The 22,001-nt window shown below is 54.5% G+C and overlaps 8 protein-coding genes across 8 annotated transcripts; 5 read left to right on the forward strand and 3 right to left on the reverse strand.

Annotated features, from left to right (window-relative positions):
- Positions 1-1,193: 1,193 nt before the first annotated feature.
- B0T26DRAFT_744440 (uncharacterized protein) lies at positions 1,194-1,743 on the forward strand (the record flags this gene model as incomplete). Its single annotated transcript, XM_060444412.1, has 3 exons — positions 1,194-1,218; positions 1,344-1,420; positions 1,549-1,743. The coding sequence occupies 3 exons, from the start codon at positions 1,194-1,196 to the stop codon at positions 1,741-1,743; spliced, it is 297 nt and encodes a 98-aa protein (XP_060290599.1).
- Positions 1,744-2,100: 357 nt separating this feature from the next.
- Positions 2,101-3,681, reverse strand: B0T26DRAFT_657169 (Inosine/uridine-preferring nucleoside hydrolase domain-containing protein; the record flags this gene model as incomplete). Its single annotated transcript, XM_060438762.1, has 5 exons — positions 2,101-3,078; positions 3,137-3,171; positions 3,221-3,390; positions 3,458-3,560; positions 3,642-3,681. 5 exons carry the CDS (start codon positions 3,679-3,681, stop codon positions 2,101-2,103), a joined length of 1,326 nt encoding a protein of 441 aa, XP_060290600.1.
- A 1,731-nt stretch (positions 3,682-5,412) lies between these two features.
- On the forward strand, positions 5,413-6,699 carry B0T26DRAFT_757255 (uncharacterized protein; the record flags this gene model as incomplete). The annotated part of the gene is made up of 1 exon (XM_060446226.1): positions 5,413-6,699. The coding sequence occupies one exon, from the start codon at positions 5,413-5,415 to the stop codon at positions 6,697-6,699; it is 1,287 nt and encodes a 428-aa protein (XP_060290601.1).
- Positions 6,700-9,991: 3,292 nt separating this feature from the next.
- Positions 9,992-11,395, forward strand: B0T26DRAFT_744443 (uncharacterized protein; the record flags this gene model as incomplete). The annotated part of the gene is made up of 1 exon (XM_060444413.1): positions 9,992-11,395. The coding sequence occupies one exon, from the start codon at positions 9,992-9,994 to the stop codon at positions 11,393-11,395; it is 1,404 nt and encodes a 467-aa protein (XP_060290602.1).
- An 858-nt stretch (positions 11,396-12,253) lies between these two features.
- Positions 12,254-12,994, reverse strand: B0T26DRAFT_757257 (uncharacterized protein; the record flags this gene model as incomplete). The annotated part of the gene is made up of 1 exon (XM_060446227.1): positions 12,254-12,994. One exon carries the CDS (start codon positions 12,992-12,994, stop codon positions 12,254-12,256), a length of 741 nt encoding a protein of 246 aa, XP_060290603.1.
- A 419-nt stretch (positions 12,995-13,413) lies between these two features.
- On the forward strand, positions 13,414-15,604 carry B0T26DRAFT_732491 (uncharacterized protein). Its single transcript, XM_060443112.1, has one exon. The coding sequence runs from the start codon at positions 13,581-13,583 to the stop codon at positions 15,333-15,335; it is 1,755 nt and encodes a 584-aa protein (XP_060290604.1). The 5' UTR covers positions 13,414-13,580; the 3' UTR covers positions 15,336-15,604.
- A 1,218-nt stretch (positions 15,605-16,822) lies between these two features.
- B0T26DRAFT_681386 (uncharacterized protein) lies at positions 16,823-19,874 on the forward strand (the record flags this gene model as incomplete). Its single annotated transcript, XM_060440633.1, has 9 exons — positions 16,823-17,679; positions 17,772-17,933; positions 18,018-18,087; positions 18,140-18,187; positions 18,250-18,337; positions 18,394-18,512; positions 18,567-18,650; positions 18,704-18,844; positions 18,900-19,874. 9 exons carry the CDS (start codon positions 16,823-16,825, stop codon positions 19,872-19,874), a joined length of 2,544 nt encoding a protein of 847 aa, XP_060290605.1.
- Positions 19,875-20,437: 563 nt separating this feature from the next.
- Positions 20,438-21,498, reverse strand: B0T26DRAFT_732494 (uncharacterized protein). The gene is made up of 3 exons (XM_060443113.1): positions 21,421-21,498; positions 21,029-21,339; positions 20,438-20,869 (listed from the first exon to the last, which is right to left on the reverse strand). Exons 1-3 carry the CDS (start codon positions 21,469-21,471, stop codon positions 20,839-20,841), a joined length of 393 nt encoding a protein of 130 aa, XP_060290606.1. The 5' UTR covers positions 21,472-21,498; the 3' UTR covers positions 20,438-20,838.
- Positions 21,499-22,001: the final 503 nt, after the last annotated feature.

Consider the following 22,001-nt stretch of genomic DNA (forward strand, 5'->3'; position numbering starts at 1 on the left):
TCTCATATATATAAGGCTCGGCGCCGCTGCTGGACCCTCCGCCTCTGCCAACCACTTGCTTGTTTCCGCCTTGGCCTGCTTGGCTCTTTACGACCGACAAACTGCTATCGCTCAGATCTGGCAACGTCTCCGCCAGTAAGATCCGGCATGTTGAGCACGTTTTTCTTTCTTACTGGCCTTTTATCTAGATCATGACAAAGAAGCGTCCTCGGTGAGAGAATCAGGAGGGACAAAATACTGTATATTCCCCCCAAAATCAGAGATTGGCGAGGAGTCACATAATAGACAGTGCTCCAAGAGCAAACTATAATAGTATCTTATAGATGATTCTACGTCTTGGAATCCACTAAGCGTGCCTCGGGTTACGTCTTTTTTTCCGAAGCTTTGGCAATTCGGATGGGATTCTATAAAAAAAAGGGAAAAGAAACAAAAGGGATGCAAAAACATACAACACCAGGGATTCGCTGGTCGTCACCGACCCAACTACTAGTCTGGCCCTCACTGGCTTGTCTATGGGAGAGCGGACGGGATCCCGAATTTTCCAGTGGGTATGGTCGTATGTGGCGATTTAGTTCACGATCAAGGCTCATATTGTACTGTTGCATCTGGCTTGAGGCAGAAGAGGAGGCTGGTCATCGTTTTATTCTCACTACAGCCTTATGGGCGTAGATCATAATAATACCCATACGAGTCATTAAGATTACCGGAGAGCGAGAAGAAGAATCAGGTAAATTGCTTTGCTGGTGACCTCAAAGTCAGGGGCAAGTTGAAGGAAGACTCAGGGGTGAAAACACCCGGTTGGCGCATATCTCTGATAAGCGAGTTGCGCGTGGCAGGCGCCTCCCCCGCGATCGTTTTAACCTTCCTCTGCGTTAGCGTCACGTCAGACACCACGTCACGGAAACGAACCCAGAGCTTTTTTGGAAGCTTCGACCCGCCGCAGCAACCTCTTTTCAGAAGTCGCCCGTTTCTGTTTGGGAGAGCCCAGCCCAATTTGCAGAACCCCGTCGAGACCACTCCTGCCTCCTTCCATACTGGCAACACCAAATCCAAACCATCTGCACCCGTCGCAACTGCCTGCGCAGTGCTATTGAAGACACAGAAGGCACAGAAGGCACAGAAAGCTCAAGCGCGCCCCGAGCCCCGAGCCTCGATTCATCGATTTCCTCCCGCCCTCTCACCTTTTGCTCACCATGTCGCTGAGCAGCTACGTCGACAGTGAGCTCCTGGTTTCCTGGTCCCCTATTTGATTGCGCAACCAAGCTTCATGTGATCGAGAGAGAGAGAGAGAGGGTTTCCCCCTCGATTGAAGTACTTGACTGACCCGCACACCTATCTTTTAGAGAAAGTGTGCATCATCACTACCGATGGCCGCTGTCTGGTAGGATCGCTGTCGTCGTACGACAACACGACCAACTTAGTGAGTTACGTGCAGTGTCTCCAGACCAACGCGGTGTTGGAGGGGCAGATGAGTGCTTCCCTAGTGGAAATCGCAACCCTCCATCTTCGCTCTTTGATCGCAAGCTTACCTCGTACGTAAAACCACAGGTCTTATCGAATACAGTGGAGCGGGGAATCCGCAGCGCTGACGAGGGCGTGCCATCCACTGAAACTCCCGTGGGGGTGTATCTTGTCCGCGGCGAGAACGTGTGTCTGGTCGGGCTCGTCGATGAGGAGCTAGATATGAGCATCAACTGGACAGAGGTCAAGGGCGCTCCTATCCGCACGACCAAAAACCCATAAGGACTGGTCCAGAAGAGCGGCATGGAGGAAGACGGCTGGGATTGATTACATACCGCTCGCGCCCGGCAAGGCGCTCAGCCCTGAAAGGGGAGAAACCCCCAAGTATGGATGGTTCTGTGGCTACAGAAGGGCGAAGGAGTATCATGCGGCGTTAACGAGAGGGATTCATGGTAAAGGACTTGCGTATTCATGGGCTCGGTTGCCTTATTACATGGGTATGCGATTCACAGTCAAATGTTCGTTGCTGGCAGAGTCCTGTGCTGACATCCAAGAAAGAGTTTTGAGCTGCTCGTATTTTGAGCTACAGCTATTTGAGATACCCAGAATTAAGCTAAGGCCAACAATCAAAAAGAGATCCTATCCAAAAATCCTCTTGATCAAGACACCCGCAAAGACATCTTCGCCAGGAGACGCGATCATTCTATTGATCCTGTTCCCCTTGTTGGCGCTCTTCCAGCCCATCGTGTCGCCGGGAATCTCGTCAAATGTGGTGGCATCCAGGGGATCAGCTGGGTGTGTCTCAACCGTCGAATCCTGACCCTCTGGCTTCGCAACCCCCCGTCTGTCAACTACGTGCATTCCCTTGGTCCACTGTCCCGAAGTCTCGACCCTAATGTCCTCCAACTTCGGCACAGCCTTCCATGCTAGGTCGTCGCGGAGTAGCATATACCAAATGGTAAGGGGATCGTGCAAGGAAAGGCCCGCCTCGACTCCCTCCCCGACTATTGAATCAATCTTGTTGAAGGTTCCCTCCATGAATGTTGCAGCCCACTGTGCGAGCGGACTGCCTGAGGCCTTGAGGGGCTCAATCTCCTTAAAGAAGAAGTCCCTCGTGAGCTCATGGGGGGTTGTAATATCCAGCGGAAACAAGGTGAGTTTGAGCTGCCGAGGGAGGTTAGCAGGATAGGGAGGAAGGGATGTCATGGAGACGGAGCTATGGAGCAGCGGAGGCATGGTTGATGCCGGGTTTGGCGAGGTGAGGGCAAAGACTCGAGCGGTTGCCACTGCGTCGGCATAGGTGTTAAACTCGGCAACAGGAGTCACGTTGCCCTCGATTCCTATTGCACCTCCCATTACAACAAGCTCCTTGACCCTCAGAAAGGTCCCGGGGTCTTCAGCTGCAGCCAGCGCTACATTGGTAAGGGGACCAATGGCAACGATTGTAATAGTGTCCTCGGGCTCCTCTTTCAAGATGCGGAGGATCTCTTTGTGAGCGGGTGTTTTGCTCGGAGTGAAGAATGCCGAGTAGGAGGGCGGCTCAGCCGACTTGGCTGGCTCGTCCGTGATGTCAGTGAACAGGGAGCGCCAGGTGTCGGCTGGAGATAAATGTGGGTGCTACGAAAGGTCAGAAGTGCTCGGCAGAAGAAGGCCATTGTTGTCGGAGTCTGCGTACCGCATCGTGGACACCATGCAGTCCGTCAACGCCGTCTAAGCGGGTTAGCTCTCGGCTCTGCAACATCCAGACAGGGGGTCTCACGGAAATAGTCGGCCGCAAGCTCTTCGTCTTCGAGCGGATGTTCGGCCCCAACGGCAACGATGGGCTTGAACGAGTGCAGCGCACCGTATCCGGCGCTCGTGCCGGCGGACTTGCGCCAGCTCATTTCCTTCTCCAGCACATGAAACAGTGCTACAACGTTGCGGAGACAGCTACAGAAGAGTGAGACTGAGTGCCGCATGGCGTTACCGCGGGGGTACAAGACTGAGTCGGGCGCACCTCTGCAACGGTACATTTCCATAGGTGACTGATAACATGACGACTTCAAGCTCTTCGGGTGAAGCACTGAGAGCTAGCAGCAGGGCCAAGACATCGTCGACGCCTAGAGCGAGCGGGGATCAGCATCAGCATATAAAATACGAGCGCCGTCTCTTTGGCTCAGCTAAGGACAGGCTCTGCAGACCTGGGTCAGTATCAATGATGATGCGGTTCTTGGGGGCCATGATGGCGATATCAAGGGGCCAAGGTAGTAATAAAGTAAACAATAATAAGAGTAGTTGATGCTGCGAGACAAGTTGCGTTTGGCTGATCAAGACGGGGTGGGATAATTATATCCAGAAACAAGAGGAAGAAGAAACAGAAGGGCGTTACGAGGTAAAAAAAAAGGTTAAAGAGAAAAAGACTCTTGATTGTATCAATTTGTCCGTTTATCTCCTTGCTTTCGATAGGCTATCTCGTTAAAAATGAAGATGACAACCTGGAAACACTGAAACCTGGAAGCAAACCACCTGATGGATGAGTCTCTGGATGAGAGAGGGGTTGGCACTTGGCAACTGCCTTACTGTACCTTCCCTGTTGGGCGTAGCTCTTGCCGGTCTTGGCTGTTAACAAGAGTGGAGGGGCCCGCCGATATCGCGTAGTTAAAGTTTAGGTGGTCTCGGGGCACAGCTTGAGCAATTTAGGAAACAGAATATCTGACATGCCGAATAGGCTCGCCTTGACCGAGGCGGTTAGCGCTATACTTGGATGGTGACGTACCTACACTAAGATACGGAATAGGTCAGGTAGATAACCCAGGTACGGAATACATAATCCCACAAGTCAAGGTAGGCTATATTCCAAATACCAGATTCCCTATAAGAACCTAGTGCAAAGCGCTTCGTTTTTCAGTGGGAGCCAGTTCCCACTTTATCGAGCCCTGTGGGTTGCCGAACAGAGGATGCCTGGGCAGTTATGTACATCCCTTACTTCAAGGGTTGCACGAGAAAATTGGAAGATACACTGGAAGATAACAAAAGCGAGCAGGAACCGGCTGCGATTGGATCGTGTCATCTTGGTTTCCTATTTTTTAAACGTGCCGGCGTTCCACGATTGTCAAAAGCTTCCAGACGGTCGCACAAAGTTAGCAGCAAGCTTCATCCGCCTGTGGAGTAATCTGCTTGACTAATCCAACATACTTGCGCAACGGTCAGTCGCTGGTTTGAATGAGTAGTAAAAGTGATTGAATAATATCATTATGGAAGTGTGGACGTACCGAGTAAAAGACGAAATACAGAAGAACGCGACCTGGGTTAAAGAGAGTATCGGTTGTCCCTTCTGAATCACGTGAGACGATTTTGCCAAGCCCCTTGACAGGGGTGCAGGCCACACACGTCTGGCATCTCATGTCCCTTCCGAGGGAGGGTACAGAGGGCCAATGGACATGCTTGAAAGGCCGACCTTCTGAACACCTTTCACTGCCAGCCAGCAGGCCCCTTGCGAAACCTCGACGAACTTCACGACGAGCATCCCCTTTCCATTTTTCTTTCCCCTTCTTTTTTATTAAAGACAAAATCCCTCACCTACCTTATCGATCCACGCATCCAATCGCACTGTCTCACGACCTGTAGCATTCAAGGTGCATACCTCAGCCTGCGCGAAAGCCCTCGACTAAATTTACTCGTGCCTGCCATCATCGCCCTCAGCTCTGGGAGCTCTCGCGTGGCACAACTAACCTTCGCCCCACACGCCCACCCGTCAATTAAGGATCGCAATTGCTTTGCTAGCCATCTGCGCCATCTTCGCCATCTTTGCAAACAGCAATTGGGCTTTTGGCAACGCGCTCGCCAATCCTCGATTTGCCACATCCACGTCTTGCAACCCCTAGGTACCCTGGTGACAATTTTCTCTGCGCCGACTTCGCATTTCCCACCCCACACCTTCGACGCCTGCGACGCTCGTCCCCAGTCTTCACCATGGGTGTTGAAATGTCCACTCTGGTCGGCTGGACTGTCATTATTTGTTTTGCCGGATATTATGTTTTTCGATACACGGGTGGTCGAAGGCGCGATGCACCGCGGGCTCCCCAGCGCCAGAGACTTGACGACAGGCAGAGCACACAGGCCCGCAAAGAGCCAAAGGCTAAGCGCCAACGAGTAGAAGCATTTGGCAAGGACGCTGAGGACTCGGCCAAGGCTACGCAGCCAAAGCCCCGACCTGCAAAGCCCTCAACACCGACCCAACCCGCCGGCGATAGCTCCGACGATGGGGTGGACAACCGGGAATTTGCCCGACAGCTGGCCAGCGTCAAGCAGGGCACGATTCTGAACACGTCTAAAAAGACCGACGAGAAGCGGCAAAAGTCTGTGAAGCAATCTCGGGCCCGCGAGATTGAACCCAAGGTCGACCACGGAAAGGTCTCTGCCCCCTCCTCGACGGCGGGTGTAGACGGAGACGACGACGAGTCCTCGATCGCCTCCCCCGAGATCAAGGCCGCAGACGCTCTTGACGTGAGCGATATGCTGGAGCCCAAGTCGACTGGTCCCTCGGTTCTACGCCTCACCGGCACAGACAAGGTCAAGACTAAGGTCAAGAAGGTCAAGCCCGCTGAGGAGGTTGAGACGAAGAAGCAGCGCCAGAACCGCCAAAAGGTCGAGGCCGCCAAGGCCGAGCGTGAAGAAGCAGAGAAGCAGAGAAAAATTGCTATGGAAGCACAGAGAAGACTGGCCCGCATATCCGAGGGACGGGCCGCCAAGGATGGGTCTTCTTCGGTTGCCTCACAGCCAGCACAGTCGGCCTGGAACGGCAGCAGTGCTAAATCCGGCTCCAATGGCACTCTCTCTAACGGCGAGCACGCTGCCGTCCAGCCACTGGACACGTTTGACACCAGCAGCCACACCAATGCGGCAGCCCCCAAGCCGATCGCCGCGGCACCTGCTAAGGACGAGAGCTGGATGTCGTCTCTCCCTTCGGAGGAGGAGCAAATGGAGCTCCTCCGTAAAGAGGAAGCCTGGAGCACGGTCAAGACGAAGAAGTCGGTCAAGCCAAAGAAGGAATCTGCGACTGAGAGCGCAGGCGAATCGGAGCCAACGGTCATCCCCGTGCAACCATCTGCGCCCGTCGCTGCTGCTCCCGCAATTGTCGCGAAGGCCCCGAAAGTCAACGGCAGCGGCAAGCCGACAAAGTCATTCTCCCAGCAGTCATCTTTTGCTGCGCTGAGCACAAACGAAGAGCCCGAGGCTGAGGAGGAATGGGACGTCTAAATCACGACCAGCCAGGCTTCACGCCGTTTTCATTGCGAGCTTCTGTATCTTGTACCCCCGCATCATTTCCTTTGGCTTATAGCATGGCTGATGCTACGAACCGGGTCATATCATCGGCAAGCTGTGCATCGTGTACCGTTGCGTATAAAATTCGGGAACTTCTGGCAACGGCTGTGTGCGAGGAGTTTTATGTATGTACATTATCATTAGCAAAAACACTCGTGGGCCTAGCCATTTTAACTTTATTTATTTTATTCCTTTACCTGTATCCCGCTGCGCCACAAGTTATTCCCATGGATCTTGCGAGAATTGGATCAAGGGCAAACCGGTTATGGGAGACTGGGTGTTACAGAGGAGAGAGATGGAGAAAACAGCGGATAGCCGACTGGTTTTAATGTCGCTACGAGTGAGGATTGAGAGAAAGGGCATAGGGCAGCGAAATGTATATATCTCATCAGAACACTGCTGCGGCGCTCAGATGGCCAGATCTGGCTATGGCGTTGCAAAACGATAGGTCAAGGACCAAATGAAGAGGTTTTAGTCTTCAAACTCGCCTCGGTTGTTCTGTCGGACGGGGAGGGATGATGGCTTGTTTGCGTCCCAGTCAGCGCGGATCCCCACGTGGGCGGGGGCGACATGCGTGCGGTGTGTGGCGCGCGCGCGCATCTTAGCATCAGTCGCGAGATCTGGTCTTGTGGGATGTGGCGTGGCCCCCTCCTTCACACCGTCGTCACTTGGGAAGCCTGCTACGTACACTATGTACGTGTTCTAATGAACGTGGGGTGCGCGTGCTATGTGCCTCTGTGTTGCCCGAGGGCGTTTCGATTTGTGCGTCCGCTGAGCGGGTTGGCTGGCCCTTTTGTTTCTCTTTGAAAATCTTGATTTTTTTTTTTGAAGAAATAATACGACCTGCGTACGTACTGTACCCGAGACGAGCGGATTCCCCTGCCCCTCTATCATGTCTGCGTGCGTACGTACGGAGTACGTATGTACTGGGTGCGCAGCATCTGTTCTGCCCATCGTTTCTCAAGTGTCTCGTGTGTGTGCGTGTAACCTCACGGCCAAACCACAAGGGGGCCTTTCTGGTTCTGCTCCCCCACCAAAGCCTGCGGCGGATAAAATGGAAACGGGAGAAAATCGCCTGGCGACGCACAGACGGGGCTTGTTCCGTCCGCACAATGGATGGGATTCGCAGAATGTTTGGAATATGTTTATTTGTACGGATCGCTAGGTATAGGATGCTAGGTAGTAGTATATAGTATATGGAACCCGGGGTACCTTAGGGACCTGCCCATCTACCATATTTACGGACTTAAGGTAGGTAGTAATAAGTAAGGTAAGTGGTACTATATATGTGAGAGGCATTTCTGTTCCGTGTCTCGTTGAAGATCCGCCAGCCCGTAATCCAGACATGCAGGACCACCTCGCTCGGGTATGCACGTAATCAACGTACGACGTAAACCAGACCGGATCGCATCGCATCGCTAGTCTGCTGCACGATGGTTTTGTGGTGTGTCTTGTTTGGGTAGGTAGGTAGTCTTGGGTTACTCCGTGAGTTGTCACGCCAACTGAGGCCTTCTCCTCTAGAACTGAGATAGAAGACGGGAGTTGTGGGCTTCAAGCTGCTAGCAGATTCATCTATACGTACTGTCGATTCCCAGCTAGGTGGCCAGCGACATAAAGTAGGCAAGAAACAAGATCAATCCTGACTGGCATCCATCCGCGGAAACCAGGATGGAGGGGGCTCCGCGGTTGTCAAGCCGCCCGGTCGATAACACATCAGTCATAATTCCGCAACTACACACAGCCTAACCTTAATACCCTGCCTGAGTCTAGGCCAGGCCATAGAATCTGCCTTGGGAAAGGCCGCAACCACAATCCGGACTCTGTCCTGTGCCTTGTGCCTTAGTTTACGCTATTCCCGACATCTCGGTTGCAGGGCTACCCTGAGTCGCAGCCGTAGCCATATACGGGGCACGAATGGTGGCATAAATCTGGAACTTGTGTATACGGTACACGTGCATCCTCCGCAGTCTGCAAGCACAGCCAGGTCATCCTTCCTGTCAATGCAGGAAGGGCTGACTGACAGCAAACATCTTCGGTTTCCGGCGTTGTGCATGCTGTTTGGTCATCAAGCGCGGACTCCAAAACAGACAAGCCTCGCTGTGCCTCTCCGCCACTGGCCCCTCGGTGATCATAAATCGTGGGGGTGGAGCGAAGGGGGGCGCTGGCGCTGCCTAGGCGGGCTCGGGCTGGCGCAGTCTCCCCTCCCGTCTTCCCCAGGCCCATTGTCTTCCAGGTTCCTGGTGGCCAAAGTCTAAAATAAACACTTTATTGTCCCTTCCCTTCCGCCCTCGCCCACCCTCGCTTTCTATTGTGTGTGCGTGCGTTTGTGTGTGTGCGTGTGTATGTGTGTGCCCATTTGTTTTACCTTTCTTCTCGTCTTGTGCAAGTTTCTCGTTTCCAATTGTTCAAACAATCCTACTAGCCTTACCGACGGCTGACGTTAACCACTCCTGGGGCTACTTTTACGCATCACAGTCCCAAAAAACACAGGGGTTGTTTCTCTGGGCTAGCCCCGTTGTACGGAATTACGCCCTATTCACAGGCCGGCAGACGATCCCCCAATTCCAATTGCTTTCATCCGTAGGTGCTTTGGGAGCCGACATAATCGCGGCTCACAACGTCGGACCGGGCCTCACAACGGCACATCCGATCCCGTGCACGCCAGCGGCACTGTTAAAACACAACTTCCGAGAGCCTTTTACGAGTGGTGGCTGAGAGGCGTCCCTACTTGGCGGGGGATTAGCCCTGGGGGATCACCCGAAGTTTGTTTGAGGACAGAGTCTTGTCCCGTACATTCATCCCCACGCCCGTCACTGCTGGCTGCCACCCAGTCCGGACTATCCGACCTAGACAGACGGTCAATTCGCAGCGTCACTACTCGCCACTTGAGGTTCTGCCAATGCAGCGGGTGACAATCTTCCAATCGCCCCGACACAGGTTTTACCAAAAGCAATTAACGGTTGCTGCTCCCTATGGTGTTGGCTCACAAGACTCGCTGCAGCCGAGCATCATCCACCGGTTACGCGGGGACGCAATCGAAACCACCACCCAACACACTTCGCCAGACGTCCAATTGCACCCCCTTACGCCGACCTACACATGAGTTCGACATAAGGAAACACAGTTTAGGTGTGTAGGGAGACAGGAAAAAAAGCAATTCACGCCGGAGGGCTCGACTCAAGCGCAGGACGGTTGACTAAGTGAGAGATCGCGGGCTTTCCCAAGCATGTCGTTCTGCGTCGCTACCCAATCATTTATCTTTTACATCCTCGCCTGCACGCCATGCTCCAATATTCGACACCGCCAGAGGGCGCAACAAAATGCAAAGAAGGAGCGCGGGGAGAAGGCGCGCATCGTGCTAGAGCAACCACACCTATACCAACACCCAGATCCATTCCACACGAACCCTTTCTGGACCGAGGAAATCAGGATGGGCCCAAGTTTACCAACAAAGAAGAGGGGTGGAGGGGACAACTGCAATAAGAACAGCAGCCTGAGAGGTCTGACAAACCCGAGCCGGGACGGTGCAAGTGTAGGCACCGCGAGCAGTGCTGGAATAAGCAATCCCGACGGCACGGCACCCAACTCCAATCACCTCCCTGTTGTGCTAGCAGACCCCCCCAAGATGGCCAACGGGCCCCCGATAGCACCGGATGAGGAGGCCACGAGCCCCGTCATGAGCAAGGCGGCGTCCGTCATGACAAACGACGACTGGAACCTCAAGCGGTACCAGCGCGAGGACGAGGAGCTGTGGGGCAACGATTTGTCACGGACAGGCCAAAAGCTTATGGATGCCCTTAAGCAAGCCGGTACTACCGCCGGCCGCTTTGTCGAGTCCAAGCTTGGAATCGAGAAGCAGGTGACGGACGAAGATCGTCACAACTTTTACTTTGCTCCGAAAAACCCGCCTGTCAACCAATATCACCCGCCCGTCGTCAGAAGCAAACCAGCGCACAAGGATGCACTCCGGTGGATGCTGCAGCCTCCGCCATCGGCAAAAATCATGGAGGGTAAGGTACCTGTCAGCAGGAGCTCAAGCATGATGAGTGCGGGATCTAGAAGAACGGTCACATCCTCGGACAGGCAGTCACTCGGGAGGTTGGTGGGTGAGAAGTCATTCGAGGCCAAAATTCGACAGGCGGGTGTGCCTCAGGATGGCGAGCTCCATTCAACAGCGTCCCTGAACAGGGCTAGGTCCAGGAGAACAACTGCGACGTCGACGGTGAGAACAAGAAGCCGGCGCACAGCCAGAAGCAACAGCCTCTCGACCGACTCGGAGGATTCGACTGAAGGGGCTGGTCAAAGAAGTCGGCGGAGCCGCCGCGCTGCTGTCACGCCCGAGTTTGTGTCGGACGAGGACGAGGACGAGTACATCTCGAGGAGCCTAGAGTCACTGAGCAACAGCTCTGTCCCGGCCTACGTAGCCCAAAGGCCGAGGCTTTCGACTATCTTCAGCTCTGAGATCACAGAGAAGGCTTCATCGACGCGAGTCGATAACAAGAACTGTTCGACTTCGCCGCTGCAAGAAGTCACCAACGCGAGCACAGTAATTGCAGGGAGTAGGGTGAAGGAGCAGCAGCAGGAAGTTGAGACTTCTAACAACAAAATCTCCGTTTTACACGCCGAATAACCTTACAACACTCTTTTCTTATTTCTTTACGACTGTCATGCGGCTGCCGGTTTCTGGCTCGTGGTTGTCCTTTCTTGTACCATCGGTTTATGGCATCAACATTGCTTGTTTTACCCGGGGTCGCATTTCCGCAGCGGAGTCTGGTTCCCCTTTTCCATTTTTCCCCTCCTTTTTGGGTTTGGGCTTTGGATTTGTCATGTTTCTTGGTCGGTTTGGGAGCCAAAAAGGGGTTCAAGGCGTTGTTCTTTGCTTTCTGATTTCATTCCTCTTCGGAATAAAAACCTCCATTGGCAAGAAAAAAGGTGTAAAATGGGCGGTGGCCATCCTTTTTTTCATCGATTCTGGCGAACATGTTAACACTTTCCTTCAACTGCCAACCACTCTATCATATTCTAGTTTATTCTTTCCTGTTTGCTGTCCTCGGCACAGTCATTTCCTGCCTCCACCAGACACACTTTGGGGTTCTCGGGTCGGTTGCATTCATAGGTCATTAGGTACATATTTCAACTGAACTGCCAAGCTCTATTTGTCGTCATCCTCCGCCGTGAATGTGCGCAAGACGGAGCCCGCCCAGGAGCAGGCTGCATTAGATGTGGAATACTTGCATCGTGAATTGGCTATTCGCCATGAATGGTAGAACTATGTAGACTACCTTTGTGAGCCTTTCCGCCTGGCTATCGAAGCCATTTGTGGCAATCCCAACCTAAACCCATAAACATAACGATGACCATTACACCGTTTCCATTTACTTATAATTTGGTAATCATCATGTCCAGCCAGTCAGCCATATTTACCTAGACGGCTGACTTGGTTTCTCGTACTATTTTTAGTTGTTCTATAATTATAGGGTTTGCCGGGTCACAGGTGCAAGCCTCCGTCTTCCCCATCGTCCTGGTGGTCGTTTCCATTCACGCCATTTGTTGATAGGCGTAGCTGGGCTTCGATTCTCCGCCGCAGCTCCTCGTCCGACAGAGACCCACCACTGTGACCGGGTCTGGAGCCGGAACTGGAACCGGAGACGGAGATAGAACCGGAGACGGAGATAGAACCGGAGACGGAGTTGCCCGCGCCAGACACCACCTGCCCCCCGCGAATCACGCCCGTCTGGAACGTCCCGTCGCGCCAGGCTGCGTGCTGCTCGGGGACGGCCTCGTCTACCACTACCGATGCAGATGCAGATGCGTCGTTGTCGTGATGTCCTGATCCGTTGACCCCGTTGACTACTGATGCTCTCGCCGCGTCTGCGTCGGCCTCCTCCTTGCTCTGGAACTCGGTCCAGCTGATGCCACGCCGCTCGACCTCGGCCCGCACCAGGCCGATGCGCCCCTGCATCCGCACAATCACCTCCTCGTTCTCGCGGATCGCCTCCACACAGTCTGGGTCTGGTTGCTGCTGCTGCTGCTGATCCGTAGAAGAGTCTGTGGTGGAAATCGGCGCGGCTTCCCCCAGCGCGTACGGCCGCAGCTGCTCGTTCGAGTAGTCCAGCTGCGCGATGCTCATGCGCAGCTCCAGCACCTTGAGGTGCAGCGACGAGAGCGACAGGTCCCGCAGCGCCTCGGCGAAGCGCGCCGGCGATATGGGCGTAGCGACTGCTGACATGTTCCGTCTTTTGGTTCTTGTGTGCCTCCCTCTTCACTAGTTGGTTGGTTCTCTAAGTTCTGACTTTAACGCGGGGTAAAGTTGGTGCCGGTGAAGTCTTGGCTATGGAATAGTGGGATCCTCGGGCGATTGCACTGTGAGTAAGTGGTTGGGAGTTCAGGTCCGTTGCTACTTCGTAGTTCCAAATACGTGAGTTTGCAAAGGAAGGACGACGCCGTTGGAACAGGAACCTATACCCAGTGGGTTCTGACCTCTGTCGCAAGCTCAGAGCTGCCTGCCCAGTCAAGCTCCGTTGCGGCGGCGGGGCGTCTTTAACGTTCCCGCTGTGGGGCAAGAAAACAGAGGGGCCATCCAATAGAGGGCTAATACGGATATTTCTATCCGACTTTCAAGGTCCGGCCGGCCTGTTGGGTCACCCAGTTTTTTTTCCCCCTTCGGTTGCATCAACACTTTAATTAAAGTTCGCCCGGCCTCGAGCAATCACGGCGACGCTGGACGACAGAACAGCATCCCTTCCAAACCCCCGCTCGTAGGGGCTTCAATTGATGGGTAGCTTGCACGTGGCGGCGCGACTGCAGGCGCAACAATGAGCTGTTTGCTCGGCGTCAATGCCGGCCCCTTCCGATCGAGTGTCCGGGCCGCGGCACAACAATTATCGAGCCCGCTACCCAGTCGTTTCCTCGTTGCCACGTTTCTACCTAGCCGATGCTTCTCGTCCTGGCAGTCTTCCACAGCACATCGGCAACACCCAGAACGGTTATGGCGGCAGTCTGGCTCGGCTAACTCTGCAGACTCCCGTGCCTTATTGAGAAGTGCTCGCTTGGCACGCTTGTCGCAGCCTCCCGGGGTGCGCACACTCGGCCTTTTCGGCGATGCCGTCATCACCCACTACGTGGACCTACCGCCAAACTACCATGATGAGGAGGGGCTTCCCTTCAGGAAAAAAGACCTGGAGGCGCACGAGGTCGTAGCTCTGTTCGGGCCGGGCATGGGCACTCCTGCGGCAAACAAGTTGCTGAGTATCTTACACGGCCGCCGAGTTGCCGGAACACTTGACGACCCAGAACTGCGAGTCCACACCAGGCAGTTTAACAAGGATCAGCAGCGCACCGCCCTCAAGTTCCTACGCAAGCAAGTGCCCGTCGACGAGGTCACGAATGCCGGCCTCAGAGCCGAGGACGAGCTCGCATTGCTGGAGAACCCGGATGCGAACGAAGGCGCCGCCGAGAAAGGGAAGGACATCGGCCAAGAACTGGGTTACAAGACACGCTTAAAGCTCTACAAGAAGGACGACGCAGGGAGCGGTGCTAAGCCAAAGGACGTCTACGGGACAGGCGCCTTCGATGTTATCCGCGCCAAAAACAAGGCAAGATGGGAAGCAGAGCTCAAGCGACGCGAGGAAGAGAAGCGGAAGCAGGAGGAGGAGGCGGCCCGCGCCGCACCGGGCACGCTGCAGACCCTAGGCCAGAACCAGCCACGCGCCGTTAGCCCCTGGATCGAAAAGCTAAAGGCTGAGGCAACGTCTGATCTGAAGGAACCTCCCAAGATGAAGATGTGGGAGCGTCTACTACCTTCGGCACTCTTTGCCGGTCTCGTGATGTTGGGTTTGGAAGCCTATGCTCATTTCTACCAGCCGCCTTGCCACGAGAACAGGCTGCTTCCTGACGCATCTCCGGCAGCAGCCACTGTTGGGATGCTGATGCTCGCCAATCTTGTTGTTTTCGGCATGTGGAGGGTACCGTTCGCATGGAAGCTGATGAATCGGTACTTTCTCGTTGTAGCCGCGACTCCCCGAGCTCCCAGCATTTTCGGCGCCCTGTTTTCCCACCAACTCTTCAGCCATCTCGCGTCAAATATGCTCTTCCTTGGGTTTATCGGAGTCCAGTTCCATGAAGAGGTCGGAAGAGGCGGGTTCCTCGCAACGTATTTAGGGACAGGCGTTCTCAGCTTCCTAGGAAGCCTGACGTCGATGGTTGTGAGGAACAGGATGGACCTCACGACGCTGGGCGCGTCGGGGGCCATCTACGGTATAGCCGGGGCATACTTTTGGATGCATCGGTTTGACGGCTTCAAGGTCCTGGGTCTGCCACCTGACCCAATGAACGGCATCCAGGGGCTTAACTTCATCGGCCTGATTGTGGCGCTGAACGTGGCGGCCATGTTCTCGAAGCGGCATATGTTGGACATCGCTTCGCATTTTGTCGGGCTCGCTGTTGGCATGGCTGCAGGCCACTTCCTCGAGAAGAGGAAGGAGGAGGCCTCGGGCCCGGTTCAAGCGGACAAGGCGACGCAACTCGTTGGCCGGCTTGTTTCCCATGACGACAAGACGAACAAGGCTTGATGGTGATGGTTGTTGTTTCTGGGAGGAGGTTGGCTGTACAAAATAGAATAGCGGGCTGTCCCGTGTTTCCATATGTATTTATGAGATGTTTAAATACCTCGTGTACTTATAGAACCAATGCATGTTGGCTACCTTACTTACATATTGACTTCTTCAAGCGCAATATAACCCGTCCTGTTTGGTTCTCCGTTTACTTCTTGTGAGAGCTTTGGCATCTAAATAGCGGGATGGAGGTTTCGATGAGCAAAAGTGTTGGGAACTGACTTTGGAGGTCTTACTCTGCAGTTGAAGCGATGCCAAGGATGCCAAGCCCATGCCATGCCGCCCTTCCGGGGTTCGATAGGGCTAAGCCGAAGAAGAAAAACGCCATTGATGGTCCCGCGTGTTACCCGACTTAGAGAGGTGAGTGGGGACGCTGACGCAAGTCGCTACACAGCTTGCTGCAAGCTGCAGCAGCTGCAGCAGCTCCAGCCCACATCCATTACCCATGCAAATGCAAGGCCTCCAATTCCATCTGATGGGCTGGTCTCGCAGACGGGAGAACTTCTCGGCGCAAGCTACGCGCGCTCGATTCGAAATCATCGGTCTCCATGCCATGTTTGTTTAGCACAACGATGAGGGCTGCCACCAACACAGCACAGCACAGCACAGCACAGCACAGCACAGCACAGCGCAGCAGCTGCTACATTCACAGCCGGGCATGGATCGCGCTGGGCGAGTAACCTCGACTGGAATAGGTAGCGCGAGTCCGAGGCTTGGCGATGCTGTGCGCCAAGCTGTGCGCCCAGGCTTGATCCGAGTGAGCGAGCGGGCGAGCTGCCAGGTTTCCAACTTTTGTTTCTTTTGCCGTAGCCCCTGATATCTGGTATATACTCCGTGCATACAGATGTCAGGTAGGTAACTAGGTAGTAGGTCTTAGAGGTAAAGTAGCTACGAAGTGAACTCGTACTTGCAACTACTCTTCTATGAAGGGATAGAACAGTGGCTGTTCTCTCTTTACCGGACCAACAAACGGATACTTAACACCCCTGCTGCTCACCAAGCCTAAATCGACAATTAAGTTCCGCTAGAGCTGCAGGCGAGTTCTCGTCAACCAGCGGCTTTGACGGGACGGCGAGGGAGGTGTGGTGGACATCAACATCGGGGCGCATCCCGCATCCTTGCGCTGCGTGCCGGTGCAATTTCCTTTTCCCGTGGTTAACGGCGCATAGTCCGGCTGACCTTTGGTCGCGATTCTCTCTTGTTATCTTTTCGTCTCGGGTACTATAAAGTCTTGTATTCTTGGTCACAAGCTCATTGACGGCTGTAACTGCCCGTGGAACATTTCGAGTGCCGCAGTGCAGTGCGTCACTGTCACTGTCACTGTCTGATTCCGGGTCATCTGCACCCTCCCTCTCCACCACCGTCGCCATTTGGACGCCACCACCCAGCCGCGAATCAAGCCGCCAGACCGCCCAACGTTGCTGACGGTCAACGCGCCATTCGCCATGTCTTCTCCTCGCGAGCCCTACGACGACGATCTGCTGGACGAAGACGAGCCCGAGTCGCGAAACCCCCATGCCTCGTCCACGCGCTGGCGCCACCAGGAGTCGTCATCCTACGCCAAGTACGCAAACCAGCAGCCGCAAAGGGGCCATGTCGCGCGCGATGCCGACTCGCGCAATGATGTCGGCGCCCTGGCCGACTTTCTCAACTCGTCGCGCATCGAGCCCCCAGAGCGCACCGGCAGCCGTCCATCCACCCCGCGATTCAAGCCCGTAATGGCCGGCGCCGCCGAATCCCGGGCCACTGCCGACGGCGACAACAACGTCGCCGCCGCCAATCTCGGCTCTCCCCGCGGACCCCCGCCCGACGGCAAGGAGATCTTGGTCGGGCCGCTGCTCAACTACCGCCGCATGGAGAACAACCAATGGATTGGCAGCGTCTTGATCGTGACGCGAGGCGGCGGCAAGACCCAGCCGCTGGCCCCTTCGCTGAGCCTGCGGAGGGCCGCCGGCAGCGGCGGCGGCGGCGGCGCAGGCCAGGGCAAGGACGCCCCCGGCAAGGCCACAAAGGGCATCTGCCTCTACTCGGACCCGCGATGCACGTTCTGGCGCTTCGACTTAGCCGTCGACCTGCGCCCCGTCGAGACCAAGTGGGAATACGCCCTGTCCGGGATGCGTCAGGCCAGCAAGACGAAGCCGGCCATCAACAGCTTCTACGTGCCGGCCGCGTCCGAGTCCATGAGGATCATGTTCCACAGCTGCAACGGCTTCTCGGTCGGCACTGACGAGCAGGCCTGGAGCGGTCTCGCCCTGTGGAACGACGTCTTGCGCCGCCATCGCGAGGTTCCCTTTCATGTCATGTTAGTAGCGCCCGCAAAAGTTGAATGACGGTCTCCTGGTCCCCTTCCCTACTGAGGGGTGCTTATATTTTACTAACGAGTCTTACTTTCAGGATTGGGGGTGGCGACCAGATCTACAATGACGGCATTCGAGTAAAAGGCCCGCTAAACGAGTGGACAAAGATAACAAACCCAAAGAAGAGGAAAGAATATCCCTTTCCGGAAAAGCTCCGCGAAGACTGCGATGAGTACTACCTGAAAAACTATCTTCGGTGGTAGGTTATGCTCTCTCCGGGTCCTGTCGCTGCGCTTGTGGCCCTTCACGGCGTTTCTGACACAACATTCCCTCCATTTCCTAGGTACGGGACAGAGCCCTTTGCCACGGCGAATGGTCAGATCCCCCAGCTGAATATCTGGGACGACCATGATGTGAGTTGCGGCCCTCGTTAGCCGCCCCAAGGCGTCGACTAATTGGGTCTAGATCATCGACGGGTTTGGGTCTTATGTCAATGAGTTCATGAAATGCGATGTGAGATGCCTCAGCAACAGTTACCCGGGAGAAGAATTGGCCGTGTTCTGATGTCTCGCCAGGTTTTCAGAGGCATAGGCGGTCTAGCCCACAAGTACTATATGCTGTTTCAGCACCACCTCCCGCCGCCTCCGACCACCTACACTTCAGGTCAGCACCTTTAAAAACACTCGACTAGAATGACTATTCTGACCAAATAATGATAGATTCTGTCCCGGCTGCGCCAAACGAAGAAGGTCTGGGAGTTGACCCTAACCAGCTGATAAATACATTTGTCCATCCTGTTATGACCGAGTCCAACTACATTGTTGGCTCAGAACCAGGGGTAAGCATGAAAAGTTCATAGGGGAAAGGCGGCCCCAGCTAACCAACATTTTAGCCCTATGTGGCAGAGCATTCTCACAACATGTTTGCGAGACTAGGAGCCAGGATAGCCTTTTTGGGTATTGACGCGCGAACTGAGGTATGAAATATATGGTCCATTTTCCTTGCCTGGTTTTCTAACACGCCGACTAGCGTACGAGGCACCAAGTCAACTACCCAGAAACGTACCAGCAAATATTCAGCCGTTTACGCCAAGAACTGTCCACTGCAGCAATCTCTGGCAACCCGTATCAGCATCTAATCCTCCTTTTGGGCATCCCCGTTGCGTACCCCGTGAGTCTGCTCTCTCCGGGCTGCGAAAGGCGTTTAAACACTGACGACGGAATAGCGCCTGACCTGGCTCGAAAACATATTCGCCAGTCCGCTGATGGGCCCTGTCAAGTTCCTGAATCGGCGAGTTGGCCTGGGCGGCAGCTTTTTCAACAGTTTTGACGGCAGCGTGGATCTGCTTGACGACTTGGATGACCACTACACGGCGAGGACGCACAAGAAGGAGCGAAACTGGTTGGTTGAGAAGCTTCATGGCATCTGCGCCGAGTTCTCCATCCGAATCACTATACTGGGCGGCGATGTCCATCTTGCGGCTCTAGGGAGGTTCTACTCGAATCCGCGTCTGAACATCCCGGTGGAGAAGGATTACCGCTACATCGCCAACGTCGTGTCGTCGGCTATCGTGAACAAGCCGCCCCCCGCGGCTGTAGCGAACCTCCTGTCGCGGCGGAACAGGATTCACCACCTCAACCACGAGACTGACGAGACCCTCTTGAAGCTGTTTGACAAAGACCCCGGCGAGACGACCAAGACAGCGGACCACAATAAAGTCACCATGCCCAGCCGAAACTACTCCATAATCACGGAGAATTCTCCCAACAACGGGCGCCGTAACAACCGCGATGCGAACGGCGCCGCCGGCGCCAGCGTAGGCGGACTTCTGGCTCCCGAGCCGCCAGCGCCTCCGGGGTCGAGCGCCGGACTAAGCATCCGCAGCCAGCGGTCGATGACGAACAAGCTGCAAAAGCTCACGCCGCCCAAGGACGCGCGGCTGCCCATCAGCGCCGGCGAGGTCGGCTGCGGCACCACGCACAAGGCCGCCAACCCCGCCGAGCACGGCAAGGGCCACGACGGCGGCCTCGACGTCTGCATCTGCGTCGAGGTCGACCAACACGACCCCCAGGGCCGCACCCAGGGCTATGGCCTCACCATCCCTACCCTCAGCTACAAGGGCCCCAAGCCGCCCTCGCTCGCGGCCCCGCGCGGCTCCCTCTCCACCGACGGCTCCATCGCGCCCGAGCTCCGGGACTAGATGTATTTTAGTGGCATCTAGATATTTAGGCTAGAATGTATTTTTTTTTAGTCCAGTGGATGATTCTTTCTAAAAAATAATAATAATACGCGCATTAGGATGCATTTGGAAGGCCGGGGGAGGGGTTGGTGTTGGTGGACGAGGGGCGGTCGCATTTGGAGCCATGTTGCATCTTTATCTTCGTCCAGCCCTTTCAATTTCCTGTCCGTCTTATTTTCCGCGCCTTGCGTTTACTCTGCATACCATTTCCCCATGGGATTGCGGTTGGGCGTTTCTCACCCGATTCCATTCTGTGCTTGTGTACACGCACTACGTGCGTGTTAGATTGTTGGAATTCTAACAGGATATATGGAGACGGAGATTCTTTTCTGTTTCGAGGTTACTGGTTACTATGGCGGCTTTTTGCTAGCTAGCTCGCGGTTTCCAGATGAAGCTGTTGGTCAGGGCAGTCTTCTCTTCTTGTACATACTTTCTTCAACAAAATGCCCATATCTCCACATCACAGCCACCCACAGGAGGCTTGTGTACATAATCTCTAAGTAGATTCAGCAGTTGTTTAACATGCATGCGCGCTCACACCATTATATATATATTACGTTTATCCATTACTCCAAGATTAATAGCAGAATCGCTGGCTCTTGTAACTCCATCACGTCCCCTCCGCCGGCTACATGAAACGAAAACATTGAAATTCCAAACACCAATACTCCGTGCTCAGTCCACATATCAGTACATCCACCCGTCTCTATCAATATTCCTGCCCTAAAGTGACAAGAAACCAGGGCAGCCCCCGCTTGCCGTACCCTGTCATCTCAGCTCCGCCCCGGCCTGAGTGCTTGAAGCGCGGCTGAATCGGAGAGGTTAGGTGTTGGATTAGGTAGGTAGATATTGAGTGAGAGAGGAAGGCGACGGCGAAGTCGAGGAGCGCTATCATGTCGCCTCGGCAGTCACCCTTTCTCCTCTCTTACCCCTTTCTTTCCTCCCTGTCTCTGTCCCTGTCTCACGCCGGGTTAGCCAATTAACTGTACAGAGAACGATGATAGAAAAAAGGAGAGCTCGGATAGATAAATGATGATAGGAGCATATCAGAAACGGTTTGTTTATGGAATTTTCGTGACTATTGAAGGATTAGAGAATGGAAGGATAGAACTCACAGCAACGCCACGCACACGTCGCCGCGCAGACGCGCCTTGAGCTCCATCTCAATGTCAAGATTAAGACCCAGCTGCAGGCAGACGGGCTTGCTCTTAGTCTCGCGTGGGACCCGCGACATGGCCTTCGGGGGGGCGCTAGTGGTGACGCTGTTGCTTCTGCTGCCGTTGTTGTTGCTGTTGTTGCCCCTGAGGCTGCGGTTGCGGTTGCGGTCGTGGCGGATGCGGTTGCGGCTGCGGTGATTCCCGCGCGAATCGACCGAGGACGCGCCGGCGTTTGAGGTCACGTCGTCGATATGTTGGTGTGGAGGTAGCTGAGGCAAGTATGTTAGTGAAACAATGGTTATGATATATCTTCTTTCTTTTCTTCTGGGAGTTTCAGAGAGTAGGTATACCTTTGGCGAGAGAGGCTCGGAAGACATCTTGGCTGAGAGCTCGTCCGCCATGTTGCGTGTCCTACTGGCGAAGAGGATTACGCTCCCGATGGTTACGATACAGGTCAGGGCTGAATTCACGAGAATATATAAGAGTACCGAGATAAGATGAGGCAGCACAGTATCAAGAAGAAGAGGGGATCGGTCTTTTAAACTCAAGAGGGTTTATTATTACAGAAGAGATGCCCAAGAGAGTTGTTGTTTCCTTGTTTGCTTGTTTACCAGGAGACGACCCGGCCGATATATCTATTCAAATAACCCCATCCTCGGGCGCTGGAGCATTTCTCGAGGTCGGCTGGGTATTATTATGTTTCACGGCTTTTGTTTCATTGTTAGTCAAGAGCCCTCCGCCGGCAGCGTGTTTCCTACAATGTTGTCCGAGGCTAGGGGTATCACGTGCCAACCCAAAACAAAAGACAAAGATCCAGGGGCAAAGCCGAAACGAAACACCCGCTTGTGTGGGATGCTGTTGTTTAATCCACGTGGGACGCGGCTGAGGTCAGGGCCCGACAGTTGATTGCCACGGCGACCATCGTCTGTCT

Source organism: Lasiosphaeria miniovina, assembly GCF_030549165.1.
Source record: "Lasiosphaeria miniovina strain SMH2392-1A chromosome Unknown B0T26scaffold_8, whole genome shotgun sequence".
NCBI lineage: Eukaryota > Fungi > Ascomycota > Sordariomycetes > Sordariales > Lasiosphaeriaceae > Lasiosphaeria > Lasiosphaeria miniovina.